The sequence below is a fragment of the Carcharhinus amblyrhynchos genome, unplaced genomic scaffold (genome assembly GCF_965287045.1).
Source record: "Carcharhinus amblyrhynchos unplaced genomic scaffold, sCarAmb.v2.hapA scaffold_997, whole genome shotgun sequence".
Classification (NCBI taxonomy): Eukaryota; Metazoa; Chordata; class Chondrichthyes; order Carcharhiniformes; family Carcharhinidae; genus Carcharhinus; species Carcharhinus amblyrhynchos.
The window spans coordinates 1-17,500 of record NW_027650737.1 but is presented as its reverse complement, the minus strand read 5'-3'; the positions used below and the strand labels follow the sequence as shown (position 1 = coordinate 17,500).

At 49.1% G+C, this 17,500-nt stretch overlaps 1 protein-coding gene across 1 annotated transcript in view; it reads left to right on the top strand.

The window, feature by feature from the left end:
* LOC145340420 (girdin-like) overlaps nucleotides 1-13,514 on the top strand; it is a gene marked incomplete at both ends in the record, with an annotated part of 40,368 nt that extends 26,854 nt beyond the window's left edge. The window contains 2 exon segments of the mRNA XM_080184889.1: nucleotides 5,956-6,030; nucleotides 13,222-13,514. Coding sequence (XP_080041015.1) covers nucleotides 5,956-6,030; nucleotides 13,222-13,514 — 368 coding nt within the window.
* Nucleotides 13,515-17,500: the final 3,986 nt, after the last annotated feature.

Here is a 17,500-nt window from a genome sequence, read left to right as displayed (position 1 = left end):
TGTAAATTGTAAACAATTGCAGTCCCAACACTGATCCCTGAGGCACACCACTAGGCACTGATCGCCAATCAGAAAAACACCCATTTACTCTCACTCTTTGCTTTCTGTTAGTTAACCAACCTTCTATCTATCCTGATACATTACCCGTAACACTGTGCACCTTCATCTTACGCCCCTTTATCTTTCGTGCGGCGCCTTGTTGAATGCCTTCTGGAAATCCAGACGCGCCACATCCACCAGTTCCCCATGGTCCACCACATTCATAATGTCCTCAAAACATTCCAGTAAATTACTTAAACATGACTTGCCTTTCATGAAACCATGCTGTGTCTGTCCCAATGGAATAATTTCTATCCAGATGTCTCACTATTTCTTTCTTGATGATGGATTCAAGCATTTTCTCCACACAGAAGTTAAGTCAACTGGCCTATTGTTACCCACGTTTTGTCTTCCTTTTTTAAACAGTGGTATCACTCTTGCTGTTTTCCAATCTGCGGGAACCACCCCAGAGTCCAGCGAATTTTGGTAAATCACCATTAGTGCTAATGCCATTTTCCCCCACCATTTTGTTTGGTACCCTGGGATGCATTCCATCAGGGCCAGGAGACTTGCCTATCTTTAACCCTTCTTTATTGGACGGCACAGTAGCACAGTGGGTTAGCACTGCTGCTTCACAGCTCCAGGGACCCGGGTTCAATTCCTGGTTTGGGTCACTGTCTGTGTGGAGTTTGCACATTCTCCTCGTGTCTGCGTGGGTTTCCTCCGGGTACTCTGGTTTCCTCCCACAGTCCAAAGATGTACGGGTTAGATTGATTGGCCATGCTAAAATTGCCCTTAGTGTCCTGAGATGTGTAGGTTAGAGGGATTAGCGAGTAAATATGTAGGGATGTGGGGGTAGGGCTTGGGTGGGATTGTGGTCGGTGCAGACTCAATGGGCCGAATGGCCTCTTTCTGTGCTATAGGGTTTCTGTGTTCCTTCTTCTATTTATTGATATTGATAGTTTCTAGGTCCTCACGTGCCATAGCCACCTTGTCATCAATTTTTGGCGTGTTTTTTGTGTCTTCCACTGTGAAGACCGACACAAAATACCTGTTCGATACCTCAGCTACTCCCTATTATTAAATCCCCCTTCTCATCCTCTATAGGATCAATGTTTACCCTACACACTCTTTCTTATTTTATATATTTGCAGAAACCTTTGCTATCTGTTTTTATATTCTGATCCAGTTCACTCTCGGAATCTATCTTACTTTTCTTTAGAGCTTCTTTTGTGTCTTTCTGTTGACCTTTAAAGATTTCCCAGTCCTCTAGTTTCCCGCTAATCTTTGCCACTTTGTATGCATTTCCTTTCAGTTTGATGCCCTCCATTATTTCCTCAGATCCCCCTGGCTGATTATCCCTTTTCCTTCCTGAACACTGGTATATACTTCTGCCGAGCACTGTGAAAACTGGCTTTGAAAATCTTCCACTGATGCCCTGAGTTTGTGGAAGGGGCTTTGGAAATAAGTTGTTCATTCCTTTGTGTGAGTGTGCGTCACGTGAACTGTGTATCGAGATCCCAGCCCTGAAGATGGTGACCATCCCTCCGTTTATAAATCAGAAACGCAATTGGCGTTTTTTAGAATACCAGTTTAGCCACTTGTTGCTAGAGGCAATAGTATTGTACATCACTGGGTTAGTTTACCTGCAGGAGGGTCAGTCTCCAGGGGGATAGGGGAGCAGGGTTTGAGGTAAGGCCAGTTAGTGACGTACTAACGAGATTGCACAACAACAGGACATTTGTTGCACATCATCATTTATCTAATGCCGTTAATCTTGCAAATATTTTTCCGGTCAAAGAGTAAATACTTGGACATAATTATGGACGTACAGTCACGACATTCATGACTCAGTGGCAGCTCAGAATGTTGGCATGAAACCTTGGAATGGAGAGACTGGGTAAAGAGGGGGTGTTCCTTCACCCTCTGTCACATACTCTGGAGTGAAAGCATGCAGGGAGAGAACGTGAACGAGATGATAAGACTGTAAGACGTAGGAGCAGAATTAGGCCACTCAGCCCATCAAGTCTGTTCTGCCATTCAATCATGGCGGATATTTTTCTCATCCCCATTCTCCTGCTTTTTCCCCATAATCCCTGATCCTCTTATTCATCAGGAACCTATCTATCTCTGTCCTAAAGACACTCAATGACCCGGCCTCCACAGCCCTCTGCGGCAAAGAGTTCCACAGATTCAGCACACGTTTTAAATTCATTGATGGAAAGTGAATGTCTCTGGCAAACCCTAATTGCCCTTGAGAAGGTGGTGGCGAGCTGCCCACGTAGTGTAGGTACACCCACAGTGCTGTTAGGAGGAGGTTCCAGGATTTGAACCAGCGACAGTGTAGGAACGGTGATATAGTCAGGAGGGTGCGTGGGGAGCTGGTTGGTGGCGATGTTCCCTTGTATCTGATATCCTTGACCCCTGAGGCACCGTGGAAGGTGCTATCAGAGGAACCTTGGTAAGCCCCTGTGGTGAATTCCATAGATGGCACACACACTGCTACCACTGAGTGCCAGCTGGAGGGAGTGGGTGTTTAAAATAGTGGCTGAGGGGCCCTATCAAGCAGGCTGCCTTGACTTGGACAGTGTCAAGCACGTTGGGGCAAGCGGACAGTATTCTATCACAGACCCTGACTTGAACCTTGTAGACTGTAGACAGTCTTTGAGGGTCAGGAGGTGAGTTATTCTCAGCCTCTGACCTGCTTTTATAGCCACAGTATTTCTATATGTACAAAATCTGAATTAGGAGCAGGAATAGGCCATTTGGCCCCTCGAGACTGCTCCACGGTTCAATAATGTCTGATCTGATTATACCCTCACCCCACATTCCATCCAGCCCGATAACCTTTCATTCCCTTGCTATCTACCCCTGCTTTAGAATTATTCAGTGACCCTGCCTCCAGAATCACTGGGGAACAGTGTTCCAAAAACACATGGGCCCCGAGTGGAAAAAATCTCCTCATCTCTGTCTCCAACAGCTGTACTTCTATTTTTAAACTGTGTCCCTGAGTCCTTGTCTCTCCCACAAGGGGAAACATTCACTCATCACCCACCCTCTCCAACCCCAGCACCCACCCTGTCCAGTCCCAGCGCCCACCCTCTCCAACCCCAGCACCCACCCTGTCCATTCCCACACCCACCCTGTCCATTCCCACACCCACCCTGTCCAGTCCCACACCCACCCTGTCCAGCCCCACACCCACCCTGTCCATTCCCACACCCACCCTGTCCAATCCCACACCCACCCTGTCCAGTCCCACACCCACCCTGTCCAGCCCCACACCCACCCTGTCCATTCCCTCACCCACCCTGTCCAGTCCCAGAGCCCACCCTGTCCAGTCCCACACCCACCCTGTCCATTCCCTCACCCACCCTGTCCAGTCCCACACCCACCCTGTCCAGTCCCACACCCACCCTGTCCAGTCCCAGCGCCCACCCTGTCCAGTCCCAGCGCCCACCCTGTCCAGTCCCACACCCACCCTGTCCAGTCCCTCACCCACCCTGTCCAGTCCCCTCAGGTTTGAGTGAGATCGTCTGGATGGTCACGTTGATTTTCTGGTCAGTGGTGGTCCCACTGGGATTTGGATTCCATGGAATTCAGCACTGGTGATTGAAAGTTGGGGTGTGTGAAAGTCCTTACTGAACTCAGAACACAAGAGGGGGAGAAGGTTTTTGTGAGTCGGGAGATGGTGGTGGAAATATAGAAATAAAGTGTTGACTAAGGCGGGATTTTCCAGAAAATTGCTCAGTTCACTCACTGGGGCCCTCGAGGTGAATTTAAACTGAAACCAGAAAGTTTGGATCAAGTTTTAGTCCTAGTGCTGTCCGGATCCTTTTCACATGTTGAATCATTGAGTGTAGGTGTTGTTGTCACCCATTTGAGTGAGTAACCTTCCGGAATGTGAACATGTTGGAGAATTTATTCTCAAACACGGATAAAAAGTGCTATTGTGAAATGATGGATTGCAGCCAATAATGATACAGGTGGACCAGGTGAGGTAATACCGTGGGCGGCACAGTAGCACAGTGGGTTAGCACTGCTACTTCACAGCTCCAGGGTCCTGGGTTCGATTCCTGGCTCGGGTCACTGTCTATGTGGAGTTTGCACATTCTCCTCGTGTCTGTGTGGGTTTTCTCCAGGTGCTCCGGTTTTCTCCCACAGTCCAAAGATGTGTCAGTTAGGTTGATTGGCCATGCTAAGAAATTGCCCCTTAGTGTCCAGGGATGCGTAGGTTAGAGGGATTAGTGGGTATAATATGTAGGGATATGGGGGTAGGGCCTGGGTGGGATTGTGTTCAGTGCAGACTTGATGGGCCGAAGGGCCTCTTTCTGCACTGTAGGGTTCTAAGTTTCATAATGAGATGTAGTACTTTAGTGAATGGTTAAAAAGAGGACAATTTTGTCTTATTAAAAAGCATTTAAACAGTTACATGGGTAAGATGGGTATAAGAACATAAGAAATAGGAGCAGGAGTAGGCCATCTAGCCCCTCGAGCCTGCCCCGCCATTCAATAAGATCATGGCTGATCTGAAGTGGAGCAGTTCCACTTTCCCGCTCTCTCCCCATAACCCTTAATTCCCTTGCCTATCAAAAACCTATCTACCCGTGACTTAAATATATTTAGCGAGGTAGCCTCCACCACTTCAACGGGCAGAGAATTCCAAAGATTCACCACCCTTTGAGTGAAGAAGTTCCTCCTCAACTCCGTTCTAAACCGCCCCCCCTTTATCTTGAAGCTGTGTCCTTATGAAAACAGGACTAGGGGGCACAGCCTCAAAATAAGGGCGGGGGGGGGCAGTTTAGAACGGAGTTGAGGAGGAACTTCTTCACTCAAAGGGTGGTGAATCTCTGGAATTCTCTGCCCGTTGAAGTGGTGGAGGCTACCTCGCTAAATATTTTTAAGACACGGGTAGATAGGTTTTTGACAGACAAGGGAATTAAGGGTTATGGGGAGAAAGCGGGAAAGTGGAACTGATCCACTTCAGATCAGCCATGATCTTATTGAATGGCGGGGCAGGCTCGAAGGGCTAGATGGCCTACTCCTGCTCCTATTTCTTATGTTCTTATATAAAGCACTTCCTCTCAGAATAGAACCCACAAAACATCAGTAAATACAACTCACTGGTACACGACACCTTTTCAAGTTGCAAAACGTTACAATCTGCTTCAATTTTGACACACAACCATTCCTGAGAACGGATGATGGGAAGCTTGATGGATGAAGGATTGGGATGGTTTGGAGAAGGGAATTCCAGACCTTGCGGCTGAGGCAGCGGAAGGCCTGGCCGCCATTGGCGGATAGGACGGGCCTCCTCATTCTTAAAACCGCACCACGCCTTCTAACGCACCGTACCGGAGAGTTTGGTGTTCCAGTCCACGTGGAGTTTGAATGCACAACCTTCTGCCTTAAAGAGCCCCCGAGATAAGGAGCAAAGAGCTCCAATCAGAGTGTGATCACCCACGAGGACAGGGAGATGAGGATAGAATGAACAGTGATACATGTGATTTTGTTTAGCTAACTATATTCAAACCACTAAGAGATGGTTGGTTAATGTTTCCCACAAACCCACAGCTGTAAATAATTGGGTCTGATCTACCCGGAGCTTTCCTCCACTCACTGCGTTTTGCTCTCGAAAGATTCTTGGTCCTGTCAGCAGACTTTGCTGCAGTTGTGAGCTGTTTGCTATCGTTTACGCTGCCTCCTTTTTTTAAATAGCTCTATTTACTGCAAAATCGATTATCTACTGTAAGTGCTGGCCACTGACACTGGTGCCAGTAACGGGGTTCAATGTGGTAAAGCGTAGAACAGTGTTAAAAATAGAAATGTGTACCAGTATTTACTTACACAGCAGAAGCAAAGTCAAAAACTGATGAAACCTCTTGTGCTTTTTTGCCACAATTCCTTACCCGATAGGTTTTAACTCGGATGACGATCTCCGGAGACAGTCACTCGAAGTGGAGCTTCCCCACAATGGGACTGCCAGCCTGGGTAGGTCTTTGAGATTTTCCCGCTGTACTTTACCCAGAGACAAACAACCAGCGTTAACTGAGGGGGGGGTTCTTGTGGGATGAAACGTGTGAGGTAACCCTGTGTGTTGGAAGGTTTGTCGCCTTTATACATATTTAACTGACATAAGCAGCTACGCGCGATGGGATAGGTTTGACAGTCCGCTATCATGCGGTTTGAAGGCTGGTGGGGGTGGGCGGGGGGGGTGGCGAGGCGGGGGGGGGGGGTGTGGGCGGGGGGGAGGGGGGGGCGCTGGTGAAATTGCCTGGGTGTCTTTGAAGTTTGACAGGGAATGGGGGAAGGCACTGGATGTAGAATTAATTTGCTGCAGTTGCCGTGATCATTTAAAATCCACCCGTGAGCCAGCGAACATGGTGACTGTCATTCCGATCTGCAAATGATTACACAGAATCCCTACAGTGCAGAAGGAGGCCATTCGGCCCATCGAGTCTGCACCGACCACATACCCATCCAGGCCCTATCCCCACAACCCCATGTATTTTACCCGAGCTAGTCCCCCTGACACTAAGGGGCAACTTCGCACGGCCAATCAACCCAACCCGCACATCTTTGGAGTGCGGGAGGAAACCGCAGCACCCAGAGGAAACCCACGCAGACACGGGGAGAATGTGCAGACTCCGCACAGACAGTGAGCCGAGCCTGGAATCGAACCCTGGCACTGTGAGGCGGCAGCGCTAACCTCTGTGCCGCCCAGACCAAGTGGGACTTCTCCCACTCACCCTACCTGTGACTGGGGAAAGACTTGCATTTCTCCAACATCTTCCAGGAACATCTCAAAGTGTAAAACAGCCAGTGAAGTGTTGGCACTGGTGTAATATTGAAAGTGTGTGGCAGCCAGTTGGTGCAGAGCAAGATCCCACAGCAGCTATGTGCTAATGATCAGCTATGTGCTAATGATCAGACAGCTGCTTTTGTTGATGTCGGCTGAAAGTTAAATATTGGCCCCAAAACACTGGAGAGAGCTCTGCTGCTCCATCGATTATAATTCGATCTATCGGGGCAGATGGGGTGGCACAGTGGGTTAGCACTGCTGCCTCACAGCGCCGGGGACCCGGTTCAGTTCCAGCCTTGGGTCACTGTCTGTGCAGAGTTTGCACGTTCTCCCCATGTCTGTGTGGGTTTCCTCCCACTGTCTGAAAGACGTGCGGGTTAGGGTGCATTGTCCGTGCTAAATTCTCCCTCAGTATAACCTGTACAGGCTCCGGGGTGTGGCAGCTAGAGGATTTTCACAGTAACTTCATTGCAGTGTTAATATGAGCCGACTTGTGACACTAATAAATAAACTATTAGCATCCCATCTCATCAAGACAGTAACACTGACAAGGCAGCACTTCCTCAGTACTGCAGTGATACGGTTAATCGAGATTATGTGCTCGAGTCGCTGGAGTGGGACACGAATCTCCTAAATTGGTAGTGAGAGTGCCTACAAGCAGTGACCTGGTTTGAGTTGTTTACAGCGTTATGCTTGGCAGAGGATTAAACCAACCAGTCCATTTGTCTTGCAATCTTGAGGCTTAGTTTGGGGAATAGCTGAAACCATTCCCACCCAGTCCCCTGCGCCAAAGCCTTCACCGTAACTGACACACCGTGTTTAAATAATGTCCGCAACTTTAATCACTTCTTACTGCTTCCAAAAGGAAGAAAGGCCCCATTAATGCTGCTGTGATGCTCACATTTCATTGAGTTAGTCCACGATCGAGTGTTTGCTGTTTGCCTTCTTACTGGTTCCCAGTTTGCAATAATGACACAGCCTGTTAGAACTCCAGAACTATCGCTACACGTCAGTAAACTCTGCGTTTTCGGACCAGGTAGATAGGTTTCTGATTGACAGGGGAATTAAGGGTTATGGGGAGAAAGTGGGAAAGTGGAACTGATCCACTTCAGATCAGCCATGATCTTATTGAATGGCGGGGCGGGCTCGAGGGGCTGGATGGCCTACTCCTGCTCCTATTATGTTCTTTAGTCTCTAAGCACTATACCCGACACAATACACCACTTTCTTTTTTAAAGATTATTTATTAGTCATGGGTAAAGCTTACATTAACACTGCAATGAAGTTACTGTGAAATTCCCCTAGACGCCACAGTCCGGCGCCTGTTCAGGTCAATGCACCCTAACCAGCACATCCTTCAGACTGTGGGAGGAAACTGGAGCACCCGGAGGAAACCCATGCAGACACAGGGAGGATGTGCAGACTCCGCACAGACAGTGACCCAAGCCGGGAATCAAACCCGGGTCTCCGGTGCTGTGAGGCAGCAGCGCTAACCACTGTGCCACCGTGCTGTCCATGTGAGGCTAAGGTAGATGATGCGAGGGAGAAAGGGTTGTGAGGACAACAACAAGCAGAATCTAAGTTTTGTGTGGATTCTAATTTCCTTAGCTGCATTTTAAGGGAATCTGTTGTTGATACCAGGGAGGTTTTGCAGTCAGTAACATCACTCCCTGCCTCTGGGCCAGAAGCGCTGTGTTCAAGCACCATTTCAGGACTTTATCTGCTCACACCTGCTGTGGCTATCATGTCCAAACATGTTCTTGTCAGCCTGTAAATCCTTTAAACACTCCAGTTAGTGGGTGGGAGGTAAAGAGTGAGAGAGTCTCCTGGTTGGCCACACTGCAGGAGACAACAGCAAACCACCGCAGAACTTTGCCAAGCGTAATCAAGTTAGATAAGTCGCTGGGACCGGATGGGATGTACCCCAGGTTACTGTGGGAGGCGAGGGAGGAGATTGCTGAGCCTCTGGCGATGATCTTTGCATCATCGATGGAGACGGGAGAGGTTCCTGAGGATTGGAGGATTGCGGATGTGGTTCCTATATTCAAGAAAGGGAGAAGAGATAGCCCAGGAAATTATAGACCAGTGAGTCTAACCTCAGTGGTTGATAAGTTGATTGAGAAGATCCTGAGAGACAGGATTTATGAACATTGGAGAGGTATAGTATGATCAAGAATAGGCAGCACAGCTTGGTCAAAGGCAGATCATGCCTTACGAGCCTGATTGAATTTTTTGAGAATGTGTCTAAACACATTGACAAAGGAAGTGCAGTAGATGGATTTTAAATGGACTTCAGCAAGGCGTTTGGTAAGGTGCCCCATGCAAGGCTCATTGAAAAAGTGAGGGGGCATGGGATCCAAGGGGACATTGCTTTGTGGATCCAGAACTGGTTTGCCCACAGAAGGTAAAGAGTGGTTATTGATGGGTCTTTTTCTGCATGGAGTTTGGTCACCAGTGGAGTACCCCAGGGATCTGTTCTGGGATCCCTGCTCTTTGTGATTTTTATAAATGATCTGAATGAGGGAGTGAAGGGATGGGTTGGTAAGTTTGCTGATGATACGAAGATTGGAGGTTTTGTGGATAGTGTGGAGGGATGTCAGAAGTTGCAGCGAGACATTGATAGGATGCAAGACTGGGTGGAGAAGTGGCAGATGGACTTCAACCCAGATAAGTGTGAAGTGGTTCATTTTGGCAGGTCAAATAGGATGGCAGAATATAATATTATGGGTAAGACTCTTGGCAGTGTGGAAGATCAGAAAGATCTAGGGGTCTGGGTTCATAGAATGCTCAAAGCAGCTTTGCAGGTAGAGGCTGTGGTTAAGAAGGCGTATGGTATACTGGCCTTCATCAATCGAGGGATTGAGTTTAGGAGTTGAGAGATAATGTTGCAGCTACATAGGACCCTGGTCAGACCCCACTTGGAGTACTGTGCTCAGCTGGAGTACTGTGTGCAGTTTTGGGCGCCGTACTTACGCAAGGATATTTTGGCCTTGGAGGGAGTGCAGAGGAGGTTTACTAGGCTGATGCCGGAGTTGAGGGGGTTGAGCTACGAGGAGAGGCTGAATAAACTAGGCTTGTACTCGTTAGAGTTTAGAAGAATGAGGGGAGATCTCATTGAGACGTATAAGATGATGAATGGGATGGATAGGATAGAGGTGGAGAGACTCTTCCCGCTCAGAAAGGACAGTAGGACTAGGGGGCACAGCCTCAAGATAAAGGGGGGGTGGTTTAGAACGGAGTTGAGGAGGAACTTCTTCACTCAAAGGGTGGTGAATATCTGGAATTCTCTGCCCGTTGAAGTGGTGGAGGCTGCCTCGCTAAATATTTTTAAGATGCGGGTTGATGGGTTTTTGATAAGAGAGGGGATTAAGGGTTATGGGGAGAGGGTGGGAATGTGGAACTGAGCCACGACAGATCAGCCATGATCTTATTGAATGGCGGGGCAGGCTCGAAGGGCTATATGGCCTACTCCTGCTCCTATTTCTTATGTTCTTATGTTCTGGTCGCCTCATTACAGGAAGGATGTGGAAGCTATTGAAAGGGTGCAGAGGAGATTTACAAGGATGTTGCCTGGATTGGGTGGCATGCCTTATGAGGATAGGTTGAGGGAGCTCAGCCTTTTCTCCTTGGAGAGATGAAGGATGAGAGGGGGCCTGATAGAGGTGTATAAGATATTGAGAGGTATTGATAGGGTGGATTCTCAGAGGGTTTTTCCCAGGGCTGAAATGGCTGCCACAAGAGGACACAGGTTTAAGGTGCTGGGGAGTAGGTACAGAGGAGATGTCAGGGGTAAGGTTTTCACTCAGACTGGTGGGTGAGTGGAATGGGCTGCCGGCAACGGTGGTGGAGGCAGATTCGATAGGGTCTTTTAAGAGACTTCTAGATAAGTACATGGAACTTAGTAAGATAGAGGGTTATAGGTGATCCTAGTAATCTCTGAGGCAGGGACATGTTCAGCACAACTTTGTGGGCCGAAGGGCCTGTATTGTGCTGTAGTTTTTCTATGTTTCTATGTAATCGTGGACTAATTCAGTGGGAGTTCTTTGTCACCAACACCCTCTACGGCCCACAGTACTTGAAGATGGAGGAAGTTACTCACACCTCAACTATTTGCATTTATATAGCACCTTTAACACAATAAAAAGTATCAAAGGGCGGCACAGCGGTACTGTGGTTAGCACTGCTGCCTGACAGCGCCAGGGACCCCGGTTCGATTCCTGTCTTGGGTTTGTGCAGAGTTTGCACGTTCTCCCTGTGTCTGCGTGGGTTTCCTCCGGGTGCTCCAGTTTCCTCCCACAGTCCAAAGATGTGCGGGTTAGGTGGATTAGCCATGTTAAACTGCCCCTTAGTGTTCAAAGATGTGTACGCATTGGCCATGCTAAATTCTCCCTCCATGTACCCCAACAGGCGCCGGAGTGCAGCGATTAGGGGATTTTCATAGCAACTTCATTGCAATGTTAACGTAAGCCTATTTGTGACACTAATAAATAAACTTATTAACATTCCTTCAAAGCATTTGTTTAGAGTGCATTATACACTGACTTAAAAATCCTGGTGTTTGCCCAGTCAGAGGATTTGTTAACAGGAGCTCTGTTGCGGTGAATTACATGGAAAATACGGCACAGAAATTGTGCGTTCACCTAACCAGCTCCGAGTGACGTTAATGCTTCCTTCATTCCCTTCTCTCTGATTTAACCTCTCCTTAAATATATCATTATAAATAAGATTTAAATCCCAGTCACCCGGTCGAGGCTTTGCTCCCTACATAATTATCCATTCTCTTACTGCAGGGATTGCCACCAAAGCAGCTCACCACCGCTTCAGGGGCAATTAGGGCTGGGCAATGAATGCTGCACTAGCCAGCAAATCCCCCCCTTACCCCATGAATGAATAAAATAGATTAGTGCCCGGTCTGAGATGCTCAACTAAATGTTTTGTGAGGCCAATGGTTAACCACATTGGTGTGGGACTGGAGTCTCACAGCATCTCTAACCAGAGAGAGGAGCAAACTTCCTTCCCTAAAGGACAGGAACCAGTTGGGCATTTTACCACAATCTCGTACAGCAGACACGTGGGGCCGAAAGGCCTATTCCTGCCCTTACGTTCTTGCAACAATCTGACAACCTCACAGACACTTTAACGAACACCAGCTTCAGACGTAGAATCGGGGCAAGATACAGTGCAAAGAGGCCATTCAGCCCGTCGTATCTGTGCTGCCTCTTTGATAAGAGTTATTTGATTAGTCCCACTCCCAAGCTCTTACCCCATGAACCCGAAAGCGTTTTCCCTGCCTTCTCAGAAGGTGAATTCTCAATCACCGTGAAAATAAGAAAGGTTTATTCAGGACGCAACTGGTTCCTTTATCAATCACTTTAAATCCCCGCCCTCTGCTTATCAACACTGCAATCATTGAGAACAGTTTCTCTTTATTTACCATGTCCATCATTATTTTAAATATCTCTATTAAATCCTATTAACTTTCTCTACTCAAAGGAGCTCTGGTTTCCCAGGGCCAGGAAGTCATGGCCACTCTTGGCCAATGGGATATTATGGTCCCACCAAAGTAAAGGACAATTTAACCGTCTCTGCCGTATCCCCCGGGGGAGACATGCCAGGCGGGGGCCATTAGAACATAGAACACTACAGCACAAACAGGCCCCTCGGCCCACAAGTTGCGCCGATCATATCCCTACCTACCAAGCCATAGAACTATCTGTAACTCCCAATCCCATTAAACCCCATATACTCATCCAGAAGTCTTTAAAAAAGACCCCAGTGAGTTTGCCTCCACCACCACCAATGGCAGCCGATTCCACTCACTCACCACCCTCTGAGTGAAAAACTTACCCCTAACATCTCCATTAGCTCCAGGCCCAGGTCCTCCTCAACTGCAGTGAGATTTTCAAGCGGTGTGACATTCCGTTCACTGCCCTCAGTATAACTGTGGACCACTGATTGCATCACCAACATTAACTGAGGTGAAGCGATGGTCTTGTGAGGGATGCTTGAAGCAGGTTGGGTCAGGAATTATCAGAGTTTCGGAGAAAGAGAGGTGTGAGATTCTGAGGGGGCTTGAGAAGGTGGATGTTGATAGGATGCTTCCCCCTCGTAGGGATCTCAACAACTGGGGGGCAGAGTTTCAGAATAAGGGCTCTCCGGTATAAGACGAGGAGGAATTTTTATCTCTCAGATGGGTAATTAGACCTCGGAGTTCTCAGACCCAGCGAGCAGCGGAGTTTGGATCAGTCCAAGGCCTAGTTGGAAAAGGGTGTCCAGGGGAACAGGCTGGAAGGTGGAGTTAATGCTACATCAGACCAGCCATGATGGAATGGCCAACTCCTGGTCCTCTTTCTTATATTCTTATGTAACTCGCTCTGTAGGTGCTACAGATCCCATCGAGGGCAGACTGGAGAACTTCAGGGGTGACAACTTAGCATCGAGCCCAGACATTGGAGCTGGCCCCAAAGAAGACTGTCCCAATCGTTCCAGCTCGGTTCTGCTTGCTGGCAGTAAGTCAGACCCGATGATATCACGGAGGAGCCCAGGATCTTACAGCACACTACAGAGGCTGAGAGAGACTCAACATCCCCGCCGCACAAGGTCATCCTCACCGGGCAGTGAAATGGTGACGCTGGAGGAGTTCCTACAGGAGAGTGGGCAGTCACCAAACAATGTAAGTAACTCCTCGGAGCCCTGACCTCCTGTGCTGGTGATGTGTTACATTGAAGACCATCTTTGGCTGTCTCCCCAGTAGCTGTTAAGAGTCCCCCTGCTTTCCTTGCGAGCCCATCTCCATGAGGCTTCTTGCTGCCGCAACACAAGGAAGAGACTATCGCAGCTCAGTTATAGTGACACAGAGATGGTTAATGGGCAAGGTTAGGGCTCATATATCTTCTATTTCCGATGTTTTTGTGCACTGTTATCTTGACGTGCAGAGCCTGTCAGATGGTTTTGTCCGAACTTTCTCAGTAAGATTGTTACAGGACGAGGAGAACTCTTGACCACAACATCATGAGAACTCTCGTTTATCAAATCCAGCCCTGGCATCTTTCAGATCCCCTGCTTTCCTGTGAGCCGTGCCAAGTGTTCTCTAGGAGATTCTGATGGGCTTTTGAAAAGCCCCCTGGAATTTCTAACCGGAAGAGGAACTTCTGAACCCTGAGTCTGGGAGTGAGCCAGACTTACAGCTGCACACTCCCTCCCTCCCCCTCACTCCCTCCCTCCCCCTCACTCCCTCCCTCCCCCTCACTCCCTCCCTCCCCAACACTCCCTCCCTCCCCCTCACTCCCTCCCTCCCCCTCACTCCCTCCCTCCCCCTCACTCCCTCCCTCCCCCTCACTCCCTCCCTCCCCAACACTCCCTCCCTCCCCCTCACTCCCTCCCTCCCCAACACTCCCTCCCTCCCCCTCACTCCCTCCCTCCCCAACACTCCCTCCCTCCCCCTCACTCCCTCCCTCCCCCTCACTCCCTCCCTCCCCAACACTCCCTCCCTCCCCAACACTCCCTCCCTCCCCCTCACTCACTCACTCTCTCCTCCTCACTCACTCTCTCCCCCTCACTCACTCTCTCCCCCTCACTCACTCACTCTCTCTTCCTCACTCACTCTCTCCTCCTCACTCTCTCCCTCCCCCTTACTCTTTCCCTCCCCCTCACTCTCTCCTCCTCACACTCTCCCCTTACTCTCTCCCCCTCACTCTCTCCCCTCAATCTCTCTCCCTTATTCTCTCCTCCTCACTCTCTCCCTCACTCTCTCCTCCTCTCTCTCCCTCACTGTCTCCCCCTCACTCCCCCCTCAATCTCTCTTCCTCACTATCTCTCCCTTACTCTCTCTCTCCCTCACTCTCTCTCCCTCACTCTCTCTCCCTCACTCTCTCTCCCTCACACTCTCTCCCTCACACTCTCCCCCTCACACTCTCCCCCTCACACTCTCCCCCTCACACTCTCCCCCTCACTGTCTCCCTCCCCTCACTCTCTCCCCCTCAATCTCTTTCCCTTACTCTCTCCTCACTCTCTCCTCCTCACTCTCTCCCCCTCATACTCTCCACTCGCTCTCTCCTCCTCACTCTTGCTCACTCTCTCCCCCTCAGTCTCTCCCCCTCCTCCTGCATACCCTCTGGCCCCCCGTGGTGTGGGCTGGGAGTTGGACCAAGCTGCTTCTGGACTCACCAAATCTCTTCATTTTGTTTTAAGTTAACCTGATGTAGCTTTACTGCGATTGGACATTCCCCTGGTAATCCCAGTTCAGTATAGCGGAGTGGGAATCTTTATCCAGCCTTCCTGATTGCTGAAGGGATCAGTTGGTCTCCAGGTGGGAAGCCTCCCCCCCCCCCACCCCACACTTCCTGCTTGGATCTTGATTGGAGGAGTTGAGAAGGCAACAGGATGTCCACCCTACAACCCCCATCCGAAAGTGACCCATTTATTCCTACTCTCTGTTTTCCGTTCATTAACTAATCCGAACCTGCGAATCTATTAACCCCAATCCCATGAACCCTAATCTTGTGTCATTATCTCTCATGATACTAACCACTCTACCAACGAGGGAGGGAGGAGTCAGGGAGGCGATGGCCTAGTGCCATTATCGTTAGTTTATTAACCCAGAAACTCAGCTAATGCTCTGGGGACCCGGGTTCAAATCCTGCCATGGCAGGTGGTGGAATTAAATTCAATAAAAAAATCTGGAATGGAGAGAGAGTGTGAGGGGGAGAGTGTGATTGAAGCAGGGATGTTGTTTCCACTGGTGGGTGAAACCAGAGCTAGGTGGCATGGCCCCAAAATAACGGGGAGCAGATTTAGGACTGAGTTGAGGAGGAATTTCTTCACCCAAAGCGTTGTGAATCTGTGGAATTCCCTGCCCAGTGAAGCAGTTGAGGCTACCTCATTGAATGTTTTTAAGGTAAGGATAGATAGATTTTTGAACAGTAAAGGAATGAAGGGTTATGGTGAGCGGGTGGGTAAGTGGAGCTGAGTCCACGTAAAGATCAGCCATGACCTTATTGAATGGCGGAGCAGGTGTGAGGGGCCAGATTGCCCACTCCTGCTCCTGGTTCTTATGTTCTTAAGAATCTACTGATGACCACAAAACCATTGTCGATTGTCAGAAAAACCCAATGTCCTTTAGTGAAGGAAATCTGCCATCCTTACCTGGTCTGGCCTACATGTGACTCCAGAGCCACAGCAATGTGAATCATAGAATCCCTACAGTGCAGAAGGAGGCTGCATTGACCACAATCCCACCCAGGCCCTCACCCCATTGCCCCATGCATTTACCCCCTGACACTAAGGGGCAATTTAGTACGATCAATTCACCTAACTCTCGCCTAGCCTTTTGGACTGCGGGAGGAAACTAGAGCACCTGGAGGAAACCCATACAGACATGGGAGGAATGTGCAGACTCCACACAGACAGTGACCCAAGCTGGGAATCGAACCCAGGTCCCTGGCGCTGTGAGGCAGCAGTGCTAACCCACTGTGCCACCCTGCTGCCCATTTTCCAAACAAATGTGGTTGACTCTCAACTGCCCCGCCAGGGAGAACTAGGGATGGACAATAAATGTTGGCCAGCCAGCGATGCCCATGTTCCACAAACAAATAAATAAAAATTACCTCCAGTGTGGAATTGTATTGAATGCTTTTTGATCTGGTTACATCCCAGTGTTCAGGACCTGAAATCACCCGAAGATTTATTTGGCCTAATGTAAAACCCGGAAGAACAGTGTCTCTCGATTCACCCAATCCCCTCAATTGCTTCTAATTTAACCTTCTGGAGCTTTGTTGTGGTTGGCTGATCTTTGGTAAACCCAATTCAATTATAGTGACCGTCTAACCTCAGCCCAGCAGGTAACGGAGTCAATCACTGACAACAGCAAAGCCTTTCATGTGGCTCAGTGCGGGGTACAAACATAGAGGTGATACTGAGAAATGTGGTCATGTTCCATAATTTTTTAAAAACGTTATTCCAATCCAATCCAATCAAGTCCAATTCAGAGTCTCAACAAGTTGGGACATTCCCAATCCAGGCTGACAAGACAGGGGTCTCCCCTCCTGTCCTGGGCTTGATCTACACGATCCGAGCTGATTGGAGCAGGTATAGCTCCTCCTCTAAGGTTTGATCTCATTTGTATCTTGGCCAAAAGGCAGAGATGCTGCTTTTAAAAATTGCTTCAAATGAAGCTGAAATGTGACCTCATCAACTTCAACCAAGCACAGCATGTCGGTACTACTCTTGATCTTAGCCAAAAGGCCGAGAAGCGATCACTTCACAGAGGCTGCACACTGTTTGTTACACTGTCCCCTACTATACCTTCTTGGAAATACTGCACCTTTTTCCTGTAATTTCTTTGTCATCCTTGTGCTTTTCCCAGTGACGACAGCAGGTTATCTGTGTTCTCTCTCAGTTACTGCTGCCCGGTTTTCTCTTGACAGGCCCTTTATTGTGTCTGGGCCATATCCTGTGGTTGACTTTTGACCATGTCCTTTTGCCCTCTGAGATATCTGTCTACTTGCAGCACCTCTGTGTTCCACGGGGGTGTGAATTAGCCAGGACTCCATCCCTCCTCTGCCGGGTTACAAAAATCCCGTGTTGCTGCAGAGGGGGGGGGGGGCGGGGTGGTGGGTGGTGGTGTGTGGGGGTGGTGGGTGGGCAGGGGGTTTGCTGTGC